General features: G+C 40.2%; 2 protein-coding genes across 3 annotated transcripts in view; one reads left to right on the top strand and one right to left on the bottom strand.

Annotated features, from left to right (window-relative positions):
* POMT2 (protein O-mannosyltransferase 2) overlaps nt 1–4,385 on the bottom strand; it is a 34,410-nt gene extending 30,025 nt beyond the window's left edge. The window contains exons 1-2 of the mRNA XM_083375448.1: nt 4,165–4,385; nt 796–880 (exon numbers count right to left, since the gene is read on the bottom strand). Of these exons, the coding sequence (XP_083231574.1) occupies nt 796–880; nt 4,165–4,361 (282 nt within the window). The 5' untranslated portion in view covers nt 4,362–4,385. The remainder of the gene's footprint in view (nt 1–795; nt 881–4,164) is intronic.
* A 1,852-nt stretch (nt 4,386–6,237) lies between these two features.
* Nucleotides 6,238–16,876, top strand: part of GSTZ1 (glutathione S-transferase zeta 1) — a 26,084-nt gene continuing 15,445 nt past the window's right edge. The window contains exons 1-2 of one of the 2 annotated variants that reach the window (XM_083379611.1): nt 6,238–6,350; nt 13,149–13,200. In XM_083379611.1, the coding sequence (XP_083235737.1) occupies nt 6,330–6,350; nt 13,149–13,200 (73 nt within the window). In that variant the 5' untranslated portion in view covers nt 6,238–6,329. Of the gene's footprint in view, nt 6,351–12,544; nt 12,615–13,148; nt 13,201–16,876 lie in introns of those variants that run through there. The other variant, XM_083379612.1, reaches the window with a different exon arrangement.

Below are 16,876 nucleotides of genomic sequence, written 5' to 3'. Positions count from 1 at the left end.
ACATTAACAAAAGCTTAGACCAGAAGCAGTTAAATTAAGGAAGATGAAGTTTAGCCATAGATTACAATGGAAGCTAACTGATATAAAAGGTAATAGCATAGATAGAAAACAATGAACACAGTCCTATTTCTAATAGTTGTCATTCCAAAACATATAATGAAAGTATATAGTAGGCATGCCAAGAAAAAAAAATACACTATAAATACTGGCCCTCCTAGTGTTAGGAATACTGGCATCCCAAACTTCCTATATTATAAAATTTTATCCATGACAAAACTCTGGAAATTCTAATCATTAAACAAAATGTTAAAAAAAAATAGGATACATTTTCAAATCTGGAAGTTGAATCGCAAAACATAATGGGTGAAGGCAGGTCAAAAAACTAGATTTAGATTCATATTTATTTTTTAAAATCAGAATTTTGTATGATTACTCTCTAGTCAGTTACTGAATACTTTCCTCCTTTTGTTACATTAAAACCTACAATTTAAAAGCAAGCTTCTGTTAGACTGGAACAGCACTAAGGTTTTTATTTTTGGAATAATAGTTTACGATGTAACACTAAAACCAATCAGATTTAACTGTCAGCTTTGAAAGAGATTGTTTCTCATGTTCAAGCTAAGGATGAAAGAGCAACCAGATAGCAAGACCCAAATTATAAAACCAAAACAATTGATTTTAAAGACGATCCACTGAAGTGTTTATAATGCTTATAGGAAGTAACAATGTTCCACCTAAAGTCTTAACTAAATGAACTAAATCTCAAAAAATTAAAATATTATAGCAGCTTTTTACCTTCCCCAAAGGTGGATGGACATCAAAGAAAAATGTCCGGTTAATATAATAACTTCCCATTTTTCCAAAATGTGTTTCATCCCAGCTATAAAAAGACAAAAGTAATGTCAGTTCATTATCAGGATTTTAACTTCATACTTACATTTTTTTTAGTCTTCTTTACTTTTAGTTTATCAGAATGATGAATTCTTAACAGTTATGCATGTCGTTTATGAAAAAAAGCACCTGATCTTTCCAAATTAGTTTATACTAAGGCTAGGTAAAGAATTCTCTTTATTCATATTAATTTATATGGTTCTTTAATTCTACAAATATGCAACTCCATTGCATTCGCTTTCACCACATATCTTCATTTCCTTCAAAATATGGTGCACAATTAAGCATCTCTAAAATGTACAAACTTGCTTCTAGGAAGCTGATATGCTCAGAAAAATTAAAACTGAGATTTGTGATCACAGTTTTGTAAGCAAATCTTATAACCAGGATATACATGAAAAATGAAAACAAATCATACTTTGCTGTAAAAGTATACTGTCCATTTTGGAAAAGTTCACACTCCAATTCATCCTGATAGAAATAAATCAAGAAAGTATGTCCCAGCTATTTGATCCTATTTATAATTAGATGAACCTAAGTCCATTTTAAGGCATAGGCTTTGGTATGAATAACTCTACATTAGATCACTCTTATTTTATTTTTATTTACTTTACTATAATGCTTACAGGATGTTTGTAAACATTATAAGGTTGCAAGCATTATATTTGTATCACAAGAATGACAAATAGACAGGAACCAAGCAAAGGGGCATCATTCTCCCTTGCCAAATGCCTTAAAAAGCCCTTCAAAGTACCTTCAGGGTAAGGGCTGTCCAAATCTAGGAGAGAATCTCATTTCAAAGGGCAGGTGTTGCTACAGAGAAGGCATGCTTCCAAGGTCCTGAAATGGCACTGTGTAATTAAAGCAGGGGTCTTCAAACTTGGCCCTTTTACGACTTGTGGACTTCAGCTCCCAGAATTCCTCAGCCAGTGTGCCTGGCTGAGGAATTCTGGGAGTTGAAGTCCACAAGTCATAAAAGGGCCAAGTTTGAAGACCCCTGAATTAAAGGAACCTGTTGTGCAAAATCCCTGAAGGATTGAATTGGCCAGGCAAATACTATGAGGCAGTACCACATAGAAGCAGGCCTTATGCCATTTTCAGTAAGCAGAGATGGACTAAATTGCAGGACTATTTACAGTAGTCAGTATGCCATTAATGACAGCAAGAAAAAGGACTATTGCTACATAGACTTAAATGCCATACCTCAAAATTCTCTACACAAAGTACTTTCAATAAAAATGTTCTAGAATGGACTTGCACAGATATTTATCATATTTAACATATTAACACGTCTTTTACTACAAAGCCAATGCTTGACCACAGAAACAATGCTTGATTGTTGTTGTTGTTAGTTGCAAAGTCGTGTCCGACCCATCACAACCCCATGGAAAAAGTTCCTCCAGGCCTTCCTGTCCTCTACCATCTTCTGGAGTCCCTTTAAGCTCACGCCTACTGCTTCAGTGACTCCATCCAGCCACCTCATTCTCTGTCGTCCCCTTCTTCTCTTGCCCTCAATCTTTCCCAGCATTAGGCTCTTCTCCAGTGAGTCCTTCCTTCTCATTAGGTGGCCAAAGTATTTGAGTTTCAGCTTCAGGTTCTGGCCTTCTAAAGAGCAGTCAGGGTTGATGTCCTCTAGGACTGACTGGTTAGATCACCTTGCAGTCCAAGGGACTTGCAGGAATCTTCTCCAGCACCATAGTTCAAAGGTTTCAATTCTTTGCTTGATTACTGAGACAAATTCTGTTCAATTTCTATGCATTTTCACATTTCTTTTCTGATGTTTCTAAGAGTGTTACAATGTGCCTTGGAAAATGTCCAATATTGCAGATAAGCAGAAGTGCAAGGAGCTTGGTCACTTCTTTATGTCAAAAATGTTGTTCTGAATACTGATATATTTGAATTTTGCTTAACCAGGACAGATTCTTGTATTTCATCTGTTCTCTGTTGGTTGTTCTATCCTCTAAATTACACCATGTATTCAGGCTTACATCCAGACTAAACCAAAAGCCAAGACTGCATGTTCATTCAAATAAAGCTACAGGGTACCTTTGGACTACAGTAGTGGCCAAAATTGTGGAAACCTTTTGGGAAAAGTGTACTTTTGAGGGCTAATAACACCACTTTTTTTGGAGTAGTACCATAAAATTATATATAAATGGAAAGATAATTTAATCAAGAATGTAATGCAATGTATTTGTTCCATGATCTGTACTGTATTCTATGAAAAGTTATAGCCAAATAACCAGAAAAAGGAAGCACAACTTGCTTAGGTTGATATCTGATATCTTTCCTTCATCTGATTGTAGCCAATGAGCATGAGTATTTAAAGAGCCAATCAGGTGTCATCTTGTTTTGGCAATGAACCAATCAGATCATAGTAGGATCCAGTGATTAATGTCATGTATTGAAGCTGAGAGGAGGAGATTTGTCAGTGTGTTATGATCCCTATCAAGTTGGGTTTTTTGTGTTCGCTGAGCTTGTCGATCAGAAGGTCAGCAGTTTGGCGGGTCGAATCCCGGGTGCCGCGTAACAGAGTGAGTGCCTGTTACTCGCCCCAGCTTCTGCCAACCTAGCAGTTCGAAAGCACATAAAAATGCAAGCAGAAAAATAGGGACCACTACAGTGGGAAGGTAACAGCATTCTGTGCGCATTTGGCATCTAGTCATGCCGGCCACATGACCACAGAGACGTCCTCAGACAAGCGCTGGCTCTTCGGCTTTGAAACGGCGATGAGCACCGGCCCCTAGAGTCGGAAACAACTAGCACGCATGTGTGGGGGAACCTTTACCTTTAATAAAATTAATGGTGCAAAGAGTTGCCCAGAAAGCGATGTAAAATAGTATTATTAAGTGAACAAGGCTAGAGTTATAAATAGAAGAAAAATTGGTGGAAACTTAAGCAAAGGCGGCATTCCTACTGTACGCTTTTCCCAAAAGGTTTCCACAATTTTGGCCACTACTGTAATTACTCCAGTCCAGTCTAACCCAACTCATTAAGGTTGTTAGGAGGACAGAAATGCAAGAGAACCATGTATGCACATGGAAAAAGAATAGACCAAAAATGTTGCTTTTGCTCATATTCTGCCTTTCAGGGCAAACGACCCCAAGGCAGGTTAACCAACAAGTAAGTGCACAAGTGATCTAGAAACAAACAATCTTCAATCTATCTGAAGTGAGTCCAAAGGAAAAGAAACAAAACCCCTCTTCCACCGAGAAGTCCCGCCTCTAAAACAAAGCCCCGCCCCCGTCGCCATGGTATCCCGCAACCCAATACCAGATGTGCGGCGGCTCCCGCAGCCGGTAGAAACGCGTAGCAAAGCTTAGGAAAGTGACGAAGGCGAGGGGGCTCCAGAACCGCCTGGGACTCGCGCGGATGGAGGGAGCCAAGACAGGAGCGCTCGCCAGTCTGAGTGTTTTTCGATGCCGGAGGCCCAGCACGGCCGGGCAATTCTTGTTCGTTGCTAGTGGCATTCGCGCCCTGCTGGGAGGCGCCTCCTGTCGGCTCCCGTAACCGGGCGCAGCGCATCACGGGAAGTAGAGTCCATTTCGAGAGGCATGTTGGGCAAAAGGGTCGGGTATTTGCACCCACGTGAGGGAAACAGAAAACTGACTTTTTTACAGCATTGTGGGAAATGTAGTTCTTGAAATACGGTTAAGCCTCGGAACCCTTATACTGTTAGGTTCATAGCCTAGTGCAGGGCTCGGCAACCTCGGCTCTTTTATGACTCGTGGACTTCAACTCCCAGAATTCCTGAGCCAGCTATGCTGGCTCAGGAATTCTGGGAGTTGAAGTCCACGAGTCATAAAAGAGCCGAGGTTGCCGAGCCCTGGCCTAGTGCCTTAATTTTGTTGGACTCAATAAAACCTTCAAAAGCCTCTTTTGCTTATTCATCTGTGCTCAAAGTGGACCAGTGACACCTCTTTCCTGGCTGCTACATCTCTGAGCACTCCCAAGTTTAAAAAATAGGGCACTAACCTTTTTTGTATGCCCGTTATAGGAAGAATTGCAATTTAGATCTTGCTTGCCACTTTGTATTCAGTGAAATGGCTTTACCTAAGTTTGCTTTTTATAAACAATTCGGTCCGGTGGACTTTTCATTTTTTAAAAAAATCCTCTTATAAAAAAATAATGTGCTTATTCCATATAATCAGGAAGATGTGAAAGGCCATGCCAATATTTTACGTGCTGTCATTTGAGTAAGGGCTCAGTTGGATTGTCACCTGAATGTAACTTGGAAACTTAGACTCAATATCCAAAATACACAAGTATTTATATAATACTGAAAAACATTGTGCCTTGTGTATTTTGTGTATATGTGGCAATAGTTTCAACATACAATTATTTCTGGCAACCTAGTTTAGTTAGAATTTTTTAGGCCACTTACTTGAATATTCCTGGATGCTTAGTCAATTCTTTTTTAAATTGTTGTTCTTTGAATCACTGTAGGAGCACAGCCATATTAGTCTATGTAGTTAACCCAAATGTAGCCCCAAATCAGGATTCTGGAAGCACCTTTTCAGATATGTTGATGATCTGAATAAATAAAATTTGTTAGCCTGAAAAAGTGCAAACTCCTTCAAATCTTTTAACAGTTTATTCTGAGTCTCCTGCCAGTTCTTTGTCCCTTGCCTAACTATGATATTGCCTGCTACCAGGTGGAAAGATTACAGTATAATAAAGTGCTTGTGTGTGTGTGCAAAGTGAAGGGAAGATTTCATGTAAACTTGATAGAAACAAGTTTTAAATTTATATTTTATTCTGTTATTGATCATTTTTGTATCCTTAAGCTTCCTCATATGAAAGATATCCAATAACATAATTATAATTTCACAAAACCATAGCTATTGTTTGAACTATACTGATTAGGAACCTTTGCCGGTCTCAATCCCAAGAACAATGCAATCAGCTAGTTTCTTCTGTAAGACTCTCAAGCCTTATTCTGTGTAATGAAATCAAGTGCATTTCTTAATAGTGAAAAAAGGACAGTGATAAAAGTAACACGGGAATCAAGAAAAAAAGCATTCAAATTACAGTGCATGGACCTAATGAAGAAGGTTGCATTCACTCCCAATTGGTAACATATTCACTTTCTATATAACATATTCACTAATGTAAGCTATACTAAAATACATACATGCTTCTGAGTCATTGACCGAGATGGGCAGCCCTAGAAATTGAACAAACAAACAAATAAAGCTATTAAAAAGATCACGGCATATTGATGCTGCTCTTCAAAATTACAGAGAAAAGCTGGGAAGATGTGAAACTACAATTCCCACAATCCCAACAATTCGCCGGAACGGGGTAATTCATTGCGTCCGTAGTATCTAATATTAATATTACAGCGCGGAACGTGAGGCTGCCGAGCTTACGCCCATTGTTAAAGGAGCCAGGCTCCCTCCTCCCAACCAGACACGTGTCAATGGGGACAGTGCGAGATGTGTGCCGCGTTAGCAAAGGTATTTGTTACTACCGCCTTTCTTTCCCCGGCAGCTGCGCGGATAAAAGAAGACGATATAGTTGGTTTCTATCATCGTAAATGCTCCTTTTAACAACCTGACTCCAGTTTGATTATCCCACTTAAGAGTTAAAAGAGTTTTAAGTTAAAGAGTTTAATAGTTAACTTAAAATATTTAAGATAATAACGGTAGTTAAACTGTTCAGACGAGGTTAATATAGATTCTGAAGTCCTTTAGAACCGTGAGTAATCTTTGCATGCAGTTTGAGGGTTTGAAATCTGAAGCCAGAGGTAGAGGTTGGGGCATATTTGGGGCCATAAATAAACTAAACTTATAGGAAATGCAATTCCTAGAATCCAGGGGTGTCAAACTGCCGGCCCGCGAGGCTACCCTCTCCTTGAGTTGACACAAATCAGTGCCAGTAAAAAAGTATTACCCATCTTACCTATTGACATCCCTATCCTTCATTACTGCCTTTGCTGTGTCCTGGATTTCTGGTTTGTGAGCTTGCTATTATATAGGAAGATGATGAACTTTTCCCCTCTGGCTTTCCTGCCCTCCTCCTTTATTATATCTACAGCCAGCAGAGAAAACCTCTACCAGTAGACCAATGAAACACAAATTAAATGGGTCCCCTTTCAGGGCTATTGACTGCCTCTCCTCCTAAAGACAATTTGGGCATCTCCGAAGAAAAATGGACACACAAGAAGAAAAAAATTAGGATGATACTAGAGCCAAAATGGTTTCTACATTTCTGGGAGAAGCAAGGAGGTTGGCAATATTTGCTTTGTGGCAATTTTAACATAAGTAGGCATATACAACATTTTGTGTTTGGTGGATGTAACATGACCATCACTACCAATCATAGCTTGGCCGCAAGAACACCTGAGGACTCTGGCTAAGTCTTCTAGCTGCAAACCTTCCAATGTTTTCCAATGGTTGTCTCACTTAAACCTGGTGTAAAGACTGTCTATGGTTAAAATAAATCTGAGAGAAAACTTGTAAATAAACTTACCAGAAGATTCCCTCTCAAGTTTATTCCAAGCAAAAATAGTCATTGCATCTGGTTTGCATAGCTTCCCTGCTGGTACATGAAGTAGAAATGGGTGCTTGCAGCCATGGAACCAAGAAGAATAATCATCAAACATCATGGAACTAAACTACATTTGGCAGTTGATGTATCATGTGAATGTGCCCAGTAGTTAGGTTCCAGCAGTATACAGTATTCCATATAGTAGAAAAGAAAATGGATCATACAATAAAGAAGGAAATGCTAGGCCAGCAAGTGAAGATTGAAATACAAGCTTGTGAATGTGCTAATAACATACAAATAATGATGGTCAATATGAATTGTGTTGACTGGAATGAATAAATGTCATGAAAACAAAAAGCAATGCATCATAGATTTAAATCTATAAAATTAAATGTATAGCCATTTTAAAAAAAATTCAAGAAGCATGTCCTTGTTTAAATTTACAAATAGTTATATTGTGTGTGATAAATTATTACTGTATTTTATGGATTATCATGAAAAAAATAATGTCATTAGAAGCCTACAGCAGCTTGATGGCACATAATGAATCAAACGGTTCTTATATTTAGTCAAATCTGTTGGCTCTCACTGAATGCCAAAAAAGTCCTTGAAGCATACAGTATATGAAGTGGAGACGGGTGTTTGCAGCCATGGAACTAAGAAGAGGAATCATCAAACAACCTGGAACTAAACTACATTTGGCAGTTGATGTATCATGTGAATATGCCCAGTAGTTAGTTAGGTTCCAGCAGTATACAGTATTCTATACAGTAGAAAAGAAAATGAATCCTACAATAAAGATGGAAATGCTAGACCACAGGTCGGCAACCTGCGGCTCCGGAGCCGCATGCGGCTCTTTGAGCCGTCTCTTGCGGCTCCCAGCCGCCCGGTGCGCGCGCACCTCTTCCAACGGGCAGTGGTGCGCGCGCACCTCTCCAAATGGAGAGTGGCACCGCCCGTTTGGAGAGGTGCACGCGCACCTCCCCGAATGGGCGGAGGTGCGCGCGCACCTCCCCAAACCTTTGGAGAGGTGCGCGCGTACCTCTGCGCGAATGGGCAGCGGTGCCGCTCTTTCAGGAAGCCCGCCGCGGCCCGTCTGTGAAGCTGCCGAAAGCGGCAGCTTAGCAGAAGGGCCGCGGCAGCTTCCGCAAAGAGCGGCGCCCCTGCCCATTCCGAGAGGTGCGCGCGCACCTCTCCGAACGACCGGAGGTGCGCGCGCACCTCCCCAAACCTTTGGGGAGGTGCGCGCGCAACTCCGGTCGTTCGGAGAGGTGCGCACGCACCTCTCGGAATGGGCAGGGGCGCCGCTCTTTGCGGAAGCTGCCGCGGCCCGTCTGCTAAGCTGCCGCTTTCGGCAGCTTCACAGACGGGCCGCGGCGGGCTTCCTGAAAGAGCGGCACCGCTGCCCATTCGCGCGGAGGTACGCGCGCACCTCCGGTCGTTCGGAGAGGTGCGCGCGCACCTCTCGGAATGGGCAGGGGCGCCGCTCTTTGCGGAAGCTGCCACGGCCCGTCTGCAAAGCTGCCAAAAGCGGCAGCTTTGCAGACGGGCCGTCGCCATCAGGCAACCGGGAACCGGTTCCATCTCATTTTTTAAAAAATGGCAGCCGCGTGCGTCCGCGCATGCGCAAAAAACCTTTTTGCGCATGCGCGTGCATGGACACACGCACGCGGCTCCCTCTTTTTTTAATTTGTGATGGAACCGGTTCCCAGTGGCTCTTTTTCTTTTTTAGGTTGCCGACCCCTGTGCTAGACCAACAAGTAAAGATTGAAGTACACATTTGTGAATGTGCTAATAATGTACAAATAATGATAGTCTATATGAATCAAGCTATGTATTGTGTTGACTGGAATGAATAAATGTCATGAAAACAAAAGGCAATGCATCATAGTTTTAAATTTATAAAATTAAATATATAGTGATTTTTTTAAGAAATCAAGGCACATATCCTTTTTTAAATCTATAAATAGTTATCTTGTGTGTGATAAATTATTATTGTACTTTATAGATTATCATAAAAATTATGTGGTTATTAGAACCCTTCCCAGTTGCAATGTATGGCTGTGAAAGTTGGACCATAAGAAAGGCTGAGCGCCAAAGAATTGAGGCCTTTGAACTATGGTGCTGGAGAAGACTCCTACAAGTCCCTTGGAGTGCAAGGCGATTAAACCGGTCAGTCCTAGATGAGATCAACCCTGACTGCTCTTTAGAAGGCCAGATCCTGAAGTTGAAGCTCAAATACTTTGGCCACCTAATGAGAAGGAAGGACTCACTGGAGAAGAGCCTAATGCTGGGAAAGATTGAGGGCAATAGAAGAAGGGGACGACAGAGAATGAGGTGGCTGGATGGAGTCACTGAAGCAGTAGGCGTGAGCTTCAATGGACTCCAGAAGATGGTAAAGGACAGGAAGGCCTGGAGGAACGTTGTCCATAGGGTTGCAATGGGTTGGACACAACTTCGCAACTAACAACAACAACAACACCTTGATGGCATATAATGAATCAAAGGGTTCTTACATTTAGTCAAATCTATCAGCTCTGACTGCTTTCATTAAAATGGCAAAAACGTCCTTGAAGCATATGTTCTGTGTCACAATGCATGTAGAAAAGGAGCAGGACTTGTATTGCAATGTTGCTTGCATAACTCTGATTCCCCTTTGCCCAAGGCTCTTCTGGTTATAGTCTGTGTTTCTGTTTTTTATGGAGTTTTACAATGTTAACTGCTAGTAGTCCTTGATGATTGCAGCAGAGTAACAACAAATATTTGGGTTGGGGGATGTCCAGTATGTTGTAGGAAACATTTAGTGAAGCAGATCATGTGAAGTGTGTATTTGAAGGAGTAGGCTTTGAAGCCAAATGATGAAGATTCCCCAGGGTTTTGAGCCATCGCCCCATAGTTTTAAGACAAGATCTAATGTAGTAATTTGTAAATTATTTGATTGGGTAGGTGATGTATTTCCCTAATGCTAATAAGCAGCAAATGTAGATGTGACTGGAAATCACCTTGAAGGATCTTGACCTATTTTGTTTCTCTTTGGCTGAGAAAAGGTAATTATAATTCATACTAGGCCTTCTAGTATCTTTTTTATCAGTTTCCTGTTAGAGTCACTGGTAAGAAATCCTTTCTCAAGCCAAATGGTTTTCTATCTAATACAAATGTTTCAACATTGTGGCTAGCAATCATTTTGATTTCTAAGCACTCATAACCACAAGCTATATTTTCTAGTAAGAATATCATAAAGTCAACAGCATACAGGTAGTGCTTCACTTATAACAGTTCATTTAGTCACCGTTCAAAGTTAATGGTACTAAAAAAAGTGACTTATGACTGTTTTTCACACTTAACAACCGTTGCAGAATTCCTGTGATCATATGATCAAAATTCAGATACTTGGCAACTGTCTCATATTTATGACGGTTGCAATGCCCCAGTGTCCCAGAATGTGATCAACTTTTGTGGCCTTCTTACAAGCAAAGTGAATAGGGAATCCAGACTCACTTAACAATGGTGTCACTAATTTAACAATTTCAGTGATTCACTTAATAAGGTCGTGAAATAGGGTATAGGAAGTCAGCACACACACATACACACACACACACACAAGAAAAGGAAATATTTTAGCGGATATCAAAAAGGCAGAATGTTATATTTCTCCAAAGGAATAAGAGCCTTGGTGGAGCAGTGGGCTAATGCCTCCTTAAGTAACACCAGCTGCCTGCAATTAGTGCAGGTTCGAGTCCTATCAGGCTCAAGGTTGACTCAGCCTTCCATCCTTCCGAGGTAGGTAAAATGAGGACCCAGATTGTTGGGGCAATAAGCTGACTTTGTAAAAATGCCGTTGGGGGCCCCCAAAAGCCCTAATAAGCAGGCATATACATAGAATGAAGGCTATTGCTAAGCACATTGATTTGAGCTTTTTAGATTGTAAGCCGCCCTGAGTCTTCAGAGAAGGGCGGGATATAAATGGGAATAAAATAATAATAATAATAATAATAATAATAATAATAATAATAATAATAATAATAATATAATAATAATAATAATAATAATAATAATAATAATAATAATAATAATAATAATAGACAAATCTTAGGCAGAAACCATCCCCACCAATCAAGCCTCTCTGCCCCAAGCAGAAACCAGCTTTTAGAAATGCAGATTTGGTGATTAATTCAGGAAAACTGGGGCCAGGAAACTTGGAGCTGATGTGAAAGACAAAGACCCCTAAAATCTACACACCCCCACCCAAAATCTAACGACATGACCTTTAGGACACAATAGGATTAACCTACTACCATTAGAACACCAAAAGGGCATACTCAAGCCCAGGTCAAAGTACATTCCACAGGAACAGGAAGAACCTCCAATACAAAGCCCAAAGAAGGTATAAAAGCCCACCTATCCCAACTCCATTTTGTCAGCCACTCCAGAAATGTGCTGTGTCACTGAAATTTCTGGCAACTCAATAAACAGAACCTTCTTTCCCAAGCAGCCTCCATTTTATTTCCAGTGTCTTAGCCTCCATTTTGTTTACTCCCGGCTTGGACTGGATCTGATGATTTTTCTTTCAACAGGGGCAAAATTCACTTAACAAATGTTTTACTTAGCAACAAAACTTTTGGGCTCAATTGTGGTCGTAATTCGAAGACTACCTATATAGGAAATTCAGTCACAGCAATAACTTGAGCTTCTTTCTAGTTTCCTTTTAAAGAAGTGTGTTTATGCAGCAATAAGCATAATGTGAAAGTGTTGATGGAGCGCCACAGTACGAATTTCTGGGAAATATTAAGAGAAAGTTGCTACAGCCCACAAGGTCTGCTTCTGGAGATCAGTGACAAAAGAAAATGGTTGAGCGAATAGATATTCTGCTCCAGACCTTCCTTTATGCCTTTCAGAATGCTTTGAATTCTGTAAGAATTGAATTATGGAATTGAAGGAAGATATTTAGAAACGCAGGCTCTATTGGCCAATTCTGTAAAACAAAAAGGCATTTCTGTTGAGCAGAATAGACATAGCATTGTTGCTTGTCTGTTTTTTCCCCCCAGTATGTTAGAGTAAAATTTATGGAGGAATGAGCTGTTGCAATTTCTTTGCTCCTCTGAATTCTGACAGCTGTGATTGGCTGCAAGTGAAGCTCCTGTTCCCCGCCCCAGCCAAGACTATCTGAGCGAACTTTCATTCTGAGCAATACTGTACTCTTAAGTGTACTTAGCATGGAGACTTCCAAAAAGGTGAGAATAAAGTTTTTTGATACAGTTCAGGAGCTGTCATGTTACCATTGCATTCGTGGGGTGTTTTGTTTTTTTTACACACTTTCATTCTTCTCTGTTTTAGAGCAGTAGCTGCTCTTACATTCATCCTTTGGCTTCAGAGCTTGCTTCTTTTTAGAGCAGGAGCTGCAACTCTCTGAACAATCTTATCTGCGTATAATCTTCTGTCAAAAGGCATATTTCATGAAACATTTGGCTAAACAAATAACAATGGTGGAAGATTCCTTAAAAATGTAGTATTTCAACTGCCCTTTGTGAGTTAATTCAACTTCAGACAGTCAGCATGAAACTGCAATGCCTGCTTAACAGTATTACTGTTCTGGGCTTGCCATTGGTTTACCGATCTCTTTGTTGCAAGTCAGTGCTAGTTTGGATTTTTGCTACCTAGGACTGTTAGCTTAACCTTCAAAAACATTAAAACATTATATGTAATTTAAAGCTTAAAATTAATGAGCTTACATTGTAGCTTTCAACTTTTTTTTCTTTTTCCTGTAGCCAGTTCTTTACACTTATTTCAGAAGCTCCTGCTCCTGGAGAGTGCGAATCGGTAAGAATAATTGTTGAATTTTATTTATAGGAATATTGTTAATTCCTCTAGTAGAGATTTTTATTTCCTGAAATGCAGCCAACTGCTTAACTGTATTTAACGTAATTACTCAAGTGATTGAGTAAATTGTAGACTGGCAGCAAGCAAATTACTATTTTAAGTGAATTGAAGAAATCTCTTTACATTGGGACAGAAGTAAAAAACCTATTACCTATTAGATGTTTCACTCTTCAACTTTCAACTTTAGTTCTGACCAAAATGGCTAATAGCAAAGGACTTTGGAAGCTGTAGTCCAAAACAACTGGAAAACTTTGTTAACAGTTGCGAATGGCATGCAATCCCAATGCAAACTGTTGTATATTCCACATTTTCTCAGCATATGTAAGGCATGGAGAATGCAGTATCCCATATGGACAAAATATGTAAATATGTATGAATGTTTAACTATGTAGTATGTTCATAAAGCAGAATCTTCATGCATCTAATGATGTTGAAGTGGAATCCTTCAGAAGGGTTTGTGGATGGTTGATCCTTCGCTCTCTGGGTAGTCCTTTTTAAAAAAGGAAATTCTGACATTAATTAGAATTGCAGTTTGAGCATAAAAAATAGCACAATGCTGCAGATGCCTGCAGATGTTACATTTTCCCTTTTATATCCTCATGTTAAAGGCATACTAGTAAACAGCTTAAAAGTTGTCACAATTGAAGTATAATAAACAAGAATGGTTTACTAGCAAGGTTTAAATGACTGAAATGAACAGAATTTCAAAAAATGATCACTTAATATTACAGGATATATGGAAAAAGCAATTCCATGTTTTTATTTAGTTTCTTTTGGAATCTGATTTGGATTTACATGGCAAAGGAATATACCTAAACATTTTATTGATTTGTTACTTTATGTTGAAAGAGAATTAGCGAAGGATGCAAAAATGGTAAAAGCTTTTGAACGTGAGAACATTTCATACCGTACTACTGCCGAGAGTGGACTTTAATGAAAAAAAAAGTGAAATAGTGTAAAAAAGTTGAAGAAATGAAAATGAAGGAAAAACCTCAAGAAGAGAACAATTTACAAATGTATCACGTAGTGTTGTATGAAAAACAGATTATTATTCCTCCAGCAGACTAAATGGAAAGCAGATGTAAAGAAAGAGAATGCAGAAGATGCTTGGAACTGGGAAGGTGGGCGGGGTGTTTTACCAAGTGCCACGGACTTATGTAGATACACAAATGGAAATGTTTGATAGCATAATGAAATGCAAGAGATGGGCAGCACATAAATTTAATAAATAAAAATAAAAAGAACATAAATATAGTTGTTGCAAAAATTAAAAGATACCAAATAAGTGCATATATTTAGAAAAAGCTGCAAAAAATATTGTCAAAGCAAGCTTAGACAGGTGTGCTGCCCCATTTCCCCCACACACACAGGTATGGCAAGAGTTCTAAAGTTGTTTATTCAAACCGTCCAAACAGGTAATAGTAATAAGTTGAAAGGGACCTTGGAGGTCATCTAGTCCAACCCCCTGCTCAGGCAGGAAACCCTATACCATTTCAGACAAGTGGCTGTCCAGTCTCTTCTTAAAAACTTCCAGTGTTAGAGCATTCACCACTTCTGGAGGCAGGTTGTTCCACTGGTTAATTGTTCTAACTGTCAGGAAGTTTCTCCTTAGTTCTAGGTTGCTTCTCTCCTTGATTAGTTTCCATCCGTTGCTTCTTGTCCTGCTTTCACGTGCTTTGGAGAATAGCTTGACTCCCTCTTCTTTGTGGCAGCCCCTGAGATATTGGAACACTGCTATCATGTCACCCCTCACCCTTCTCTTCATTAAACTACACATACCCAATTCCAGCAACCATTCCCTATATGTTTTAGCCTCCAGTCCCCCAATCATCTTTGTTGCTCTTCTCTGTCCTTGGAAAGCACCTCTGTTGTGCAAGTCCATATTCCAAACTCAGTGCAGCAAGAGTCACTGGGTAACCAAGTCCAAAGGGCACACACGAAGTCCAGCAAAGCAGTCCAAGAGTCAAACAGGCCAGGACACATGGCACAAGCACACAAAGCACAGAACTGGGCATGTTGCTCCAGCGACACTCAAGTCCTCAGGGCCAGGTTAAGTAGGCAATGCAGTGAGTGCATCCGTTCATGAGAGGCGAGGTTGCCTCTTCGTGAGTAGTCTAGCTGACTGATGTTGTGCCTGCCTCCTCTCTGCTCTATGTGTCCTTGGATCAGGAGGAGGTGTGGTCTCCACCTCCTCCTCATTGCAAACAGGTGGCAATTGCTTCCAATCTTCGCCTGGAGCCTCCTGGACAACTTGCTGCAGCTTACCTCCCTCAGCCTCAGCCTTAGCCTGTCACTTATCCAATCGACCCAGTTGAGGCTGCTCCATCAGGCTAGCATTCTCTGAGCCCCAATCCTGATGATTACTTGGCTCCATGCTTTCCTCTGCACTCAAACTCACCCTCCTCTGTCTCGCATCTGAAGAGGGGTTCGGGGGTGAATCCATGACACTAGGTCTTAACCTGGTCTTAACCCCTCATAGCACCCACCCTATGAACTTTTCTCCTTCCAGAGATTAGTACAACCCTGACTCTGCTGGCCTTTCTCAAGGCCTAGAGCCCTGTATGAAGGGTCCATTTCCTAGTTGTGAAAGTGGCTGTTGACTGATACATGATGGAAATAAAGATTGTGTAAAAAGAAATAGAATGCTCAGTGAATGGTTCAACATTAAACAGGAAGTAAACATTGGAGAATTCATGTAATATTTAGCATATTCTGCACCAAAATAATAACCTTCCCCTGCAGAAAGGGGCCACATGTCCATGAGACAGCAGCAGCTGTAGCATACATGCAATAGGTCCCCACGTTTTAGTCATCGGAATTTATTACCTCATCATATTTCTATAACTGGCTGTCTCACAAAAAATGACCCTGGACACTGTAGAATAAAGCAATAAAATAGTCATATAAAACAGTTATCAAATTCAGAGAATGAAAAATTATGGTGAAAAGGCAAAGTGAGCGCAGCAAATATTAAATGCAGGGGAGCCAGCTCAGCAACTCTCCAGTCCCTTGTGGACCCCAGGCCTGATTTTGAGAGACTTTCAGAAAAGATGCTTCATAAGCAAGTGCCATGACAGAAAAGACCCATCTTTGGGAACTTATCAAATGTAGCATCTTGGCAGACAGGATTTATAGCATACTTGGTCAGTATATAGACCAAGAGAAGCAATTGTGGGATTGCTATACCATATAGCCAGTTTAAATTCAACTGATATATTTTGTACCTTTGACTCAATGTTGATGCTGGTAATTCTGGTAATTCCCAAAAATAAGTTGAGGGGGGGGAGGTGCTGCCCATTATTTATCTGATGGTTATCTGAGTCCAGTGTGTAAAAAAAAGGTAAACTGTAACCAGATGCTTATTTTTTCAGGACCCCTTCCAGTCATCAACCAGTCCTACCCAGCCTTTGATGGTGTAGTCATTTTAATTCCCAGTCTTCATTCATTTCAGTCACTGGAATCAGATGGCAATGGGGAAAAGAGGCCAACGGGACAAAGTGTCATCTCATCTATGTTTTGTTATAAGATGGAATAGCTAGAATAAAATGGAATAAGATCCCATTCTGTACTTAATGGGTAAATAAGGAAAACATTCTGCTAGCTTATTGAACCACAC

This window comes from Vipera ursinii (genome assembly GCF_947247035.1).
Source record: "Vipera ursinii genome assembly, chromosome: 1".
NCBI lineage: Eukaryota > Metazoa > Chordata > Lepidosauria > Squamata > Viperidae > Vipera > Vipera ursinii.
The sequence above is the reverse complement of the archived record's forward strand: the minus strand, read 5'-3'. Positions and strand labels throughout refer to the sequence as shown.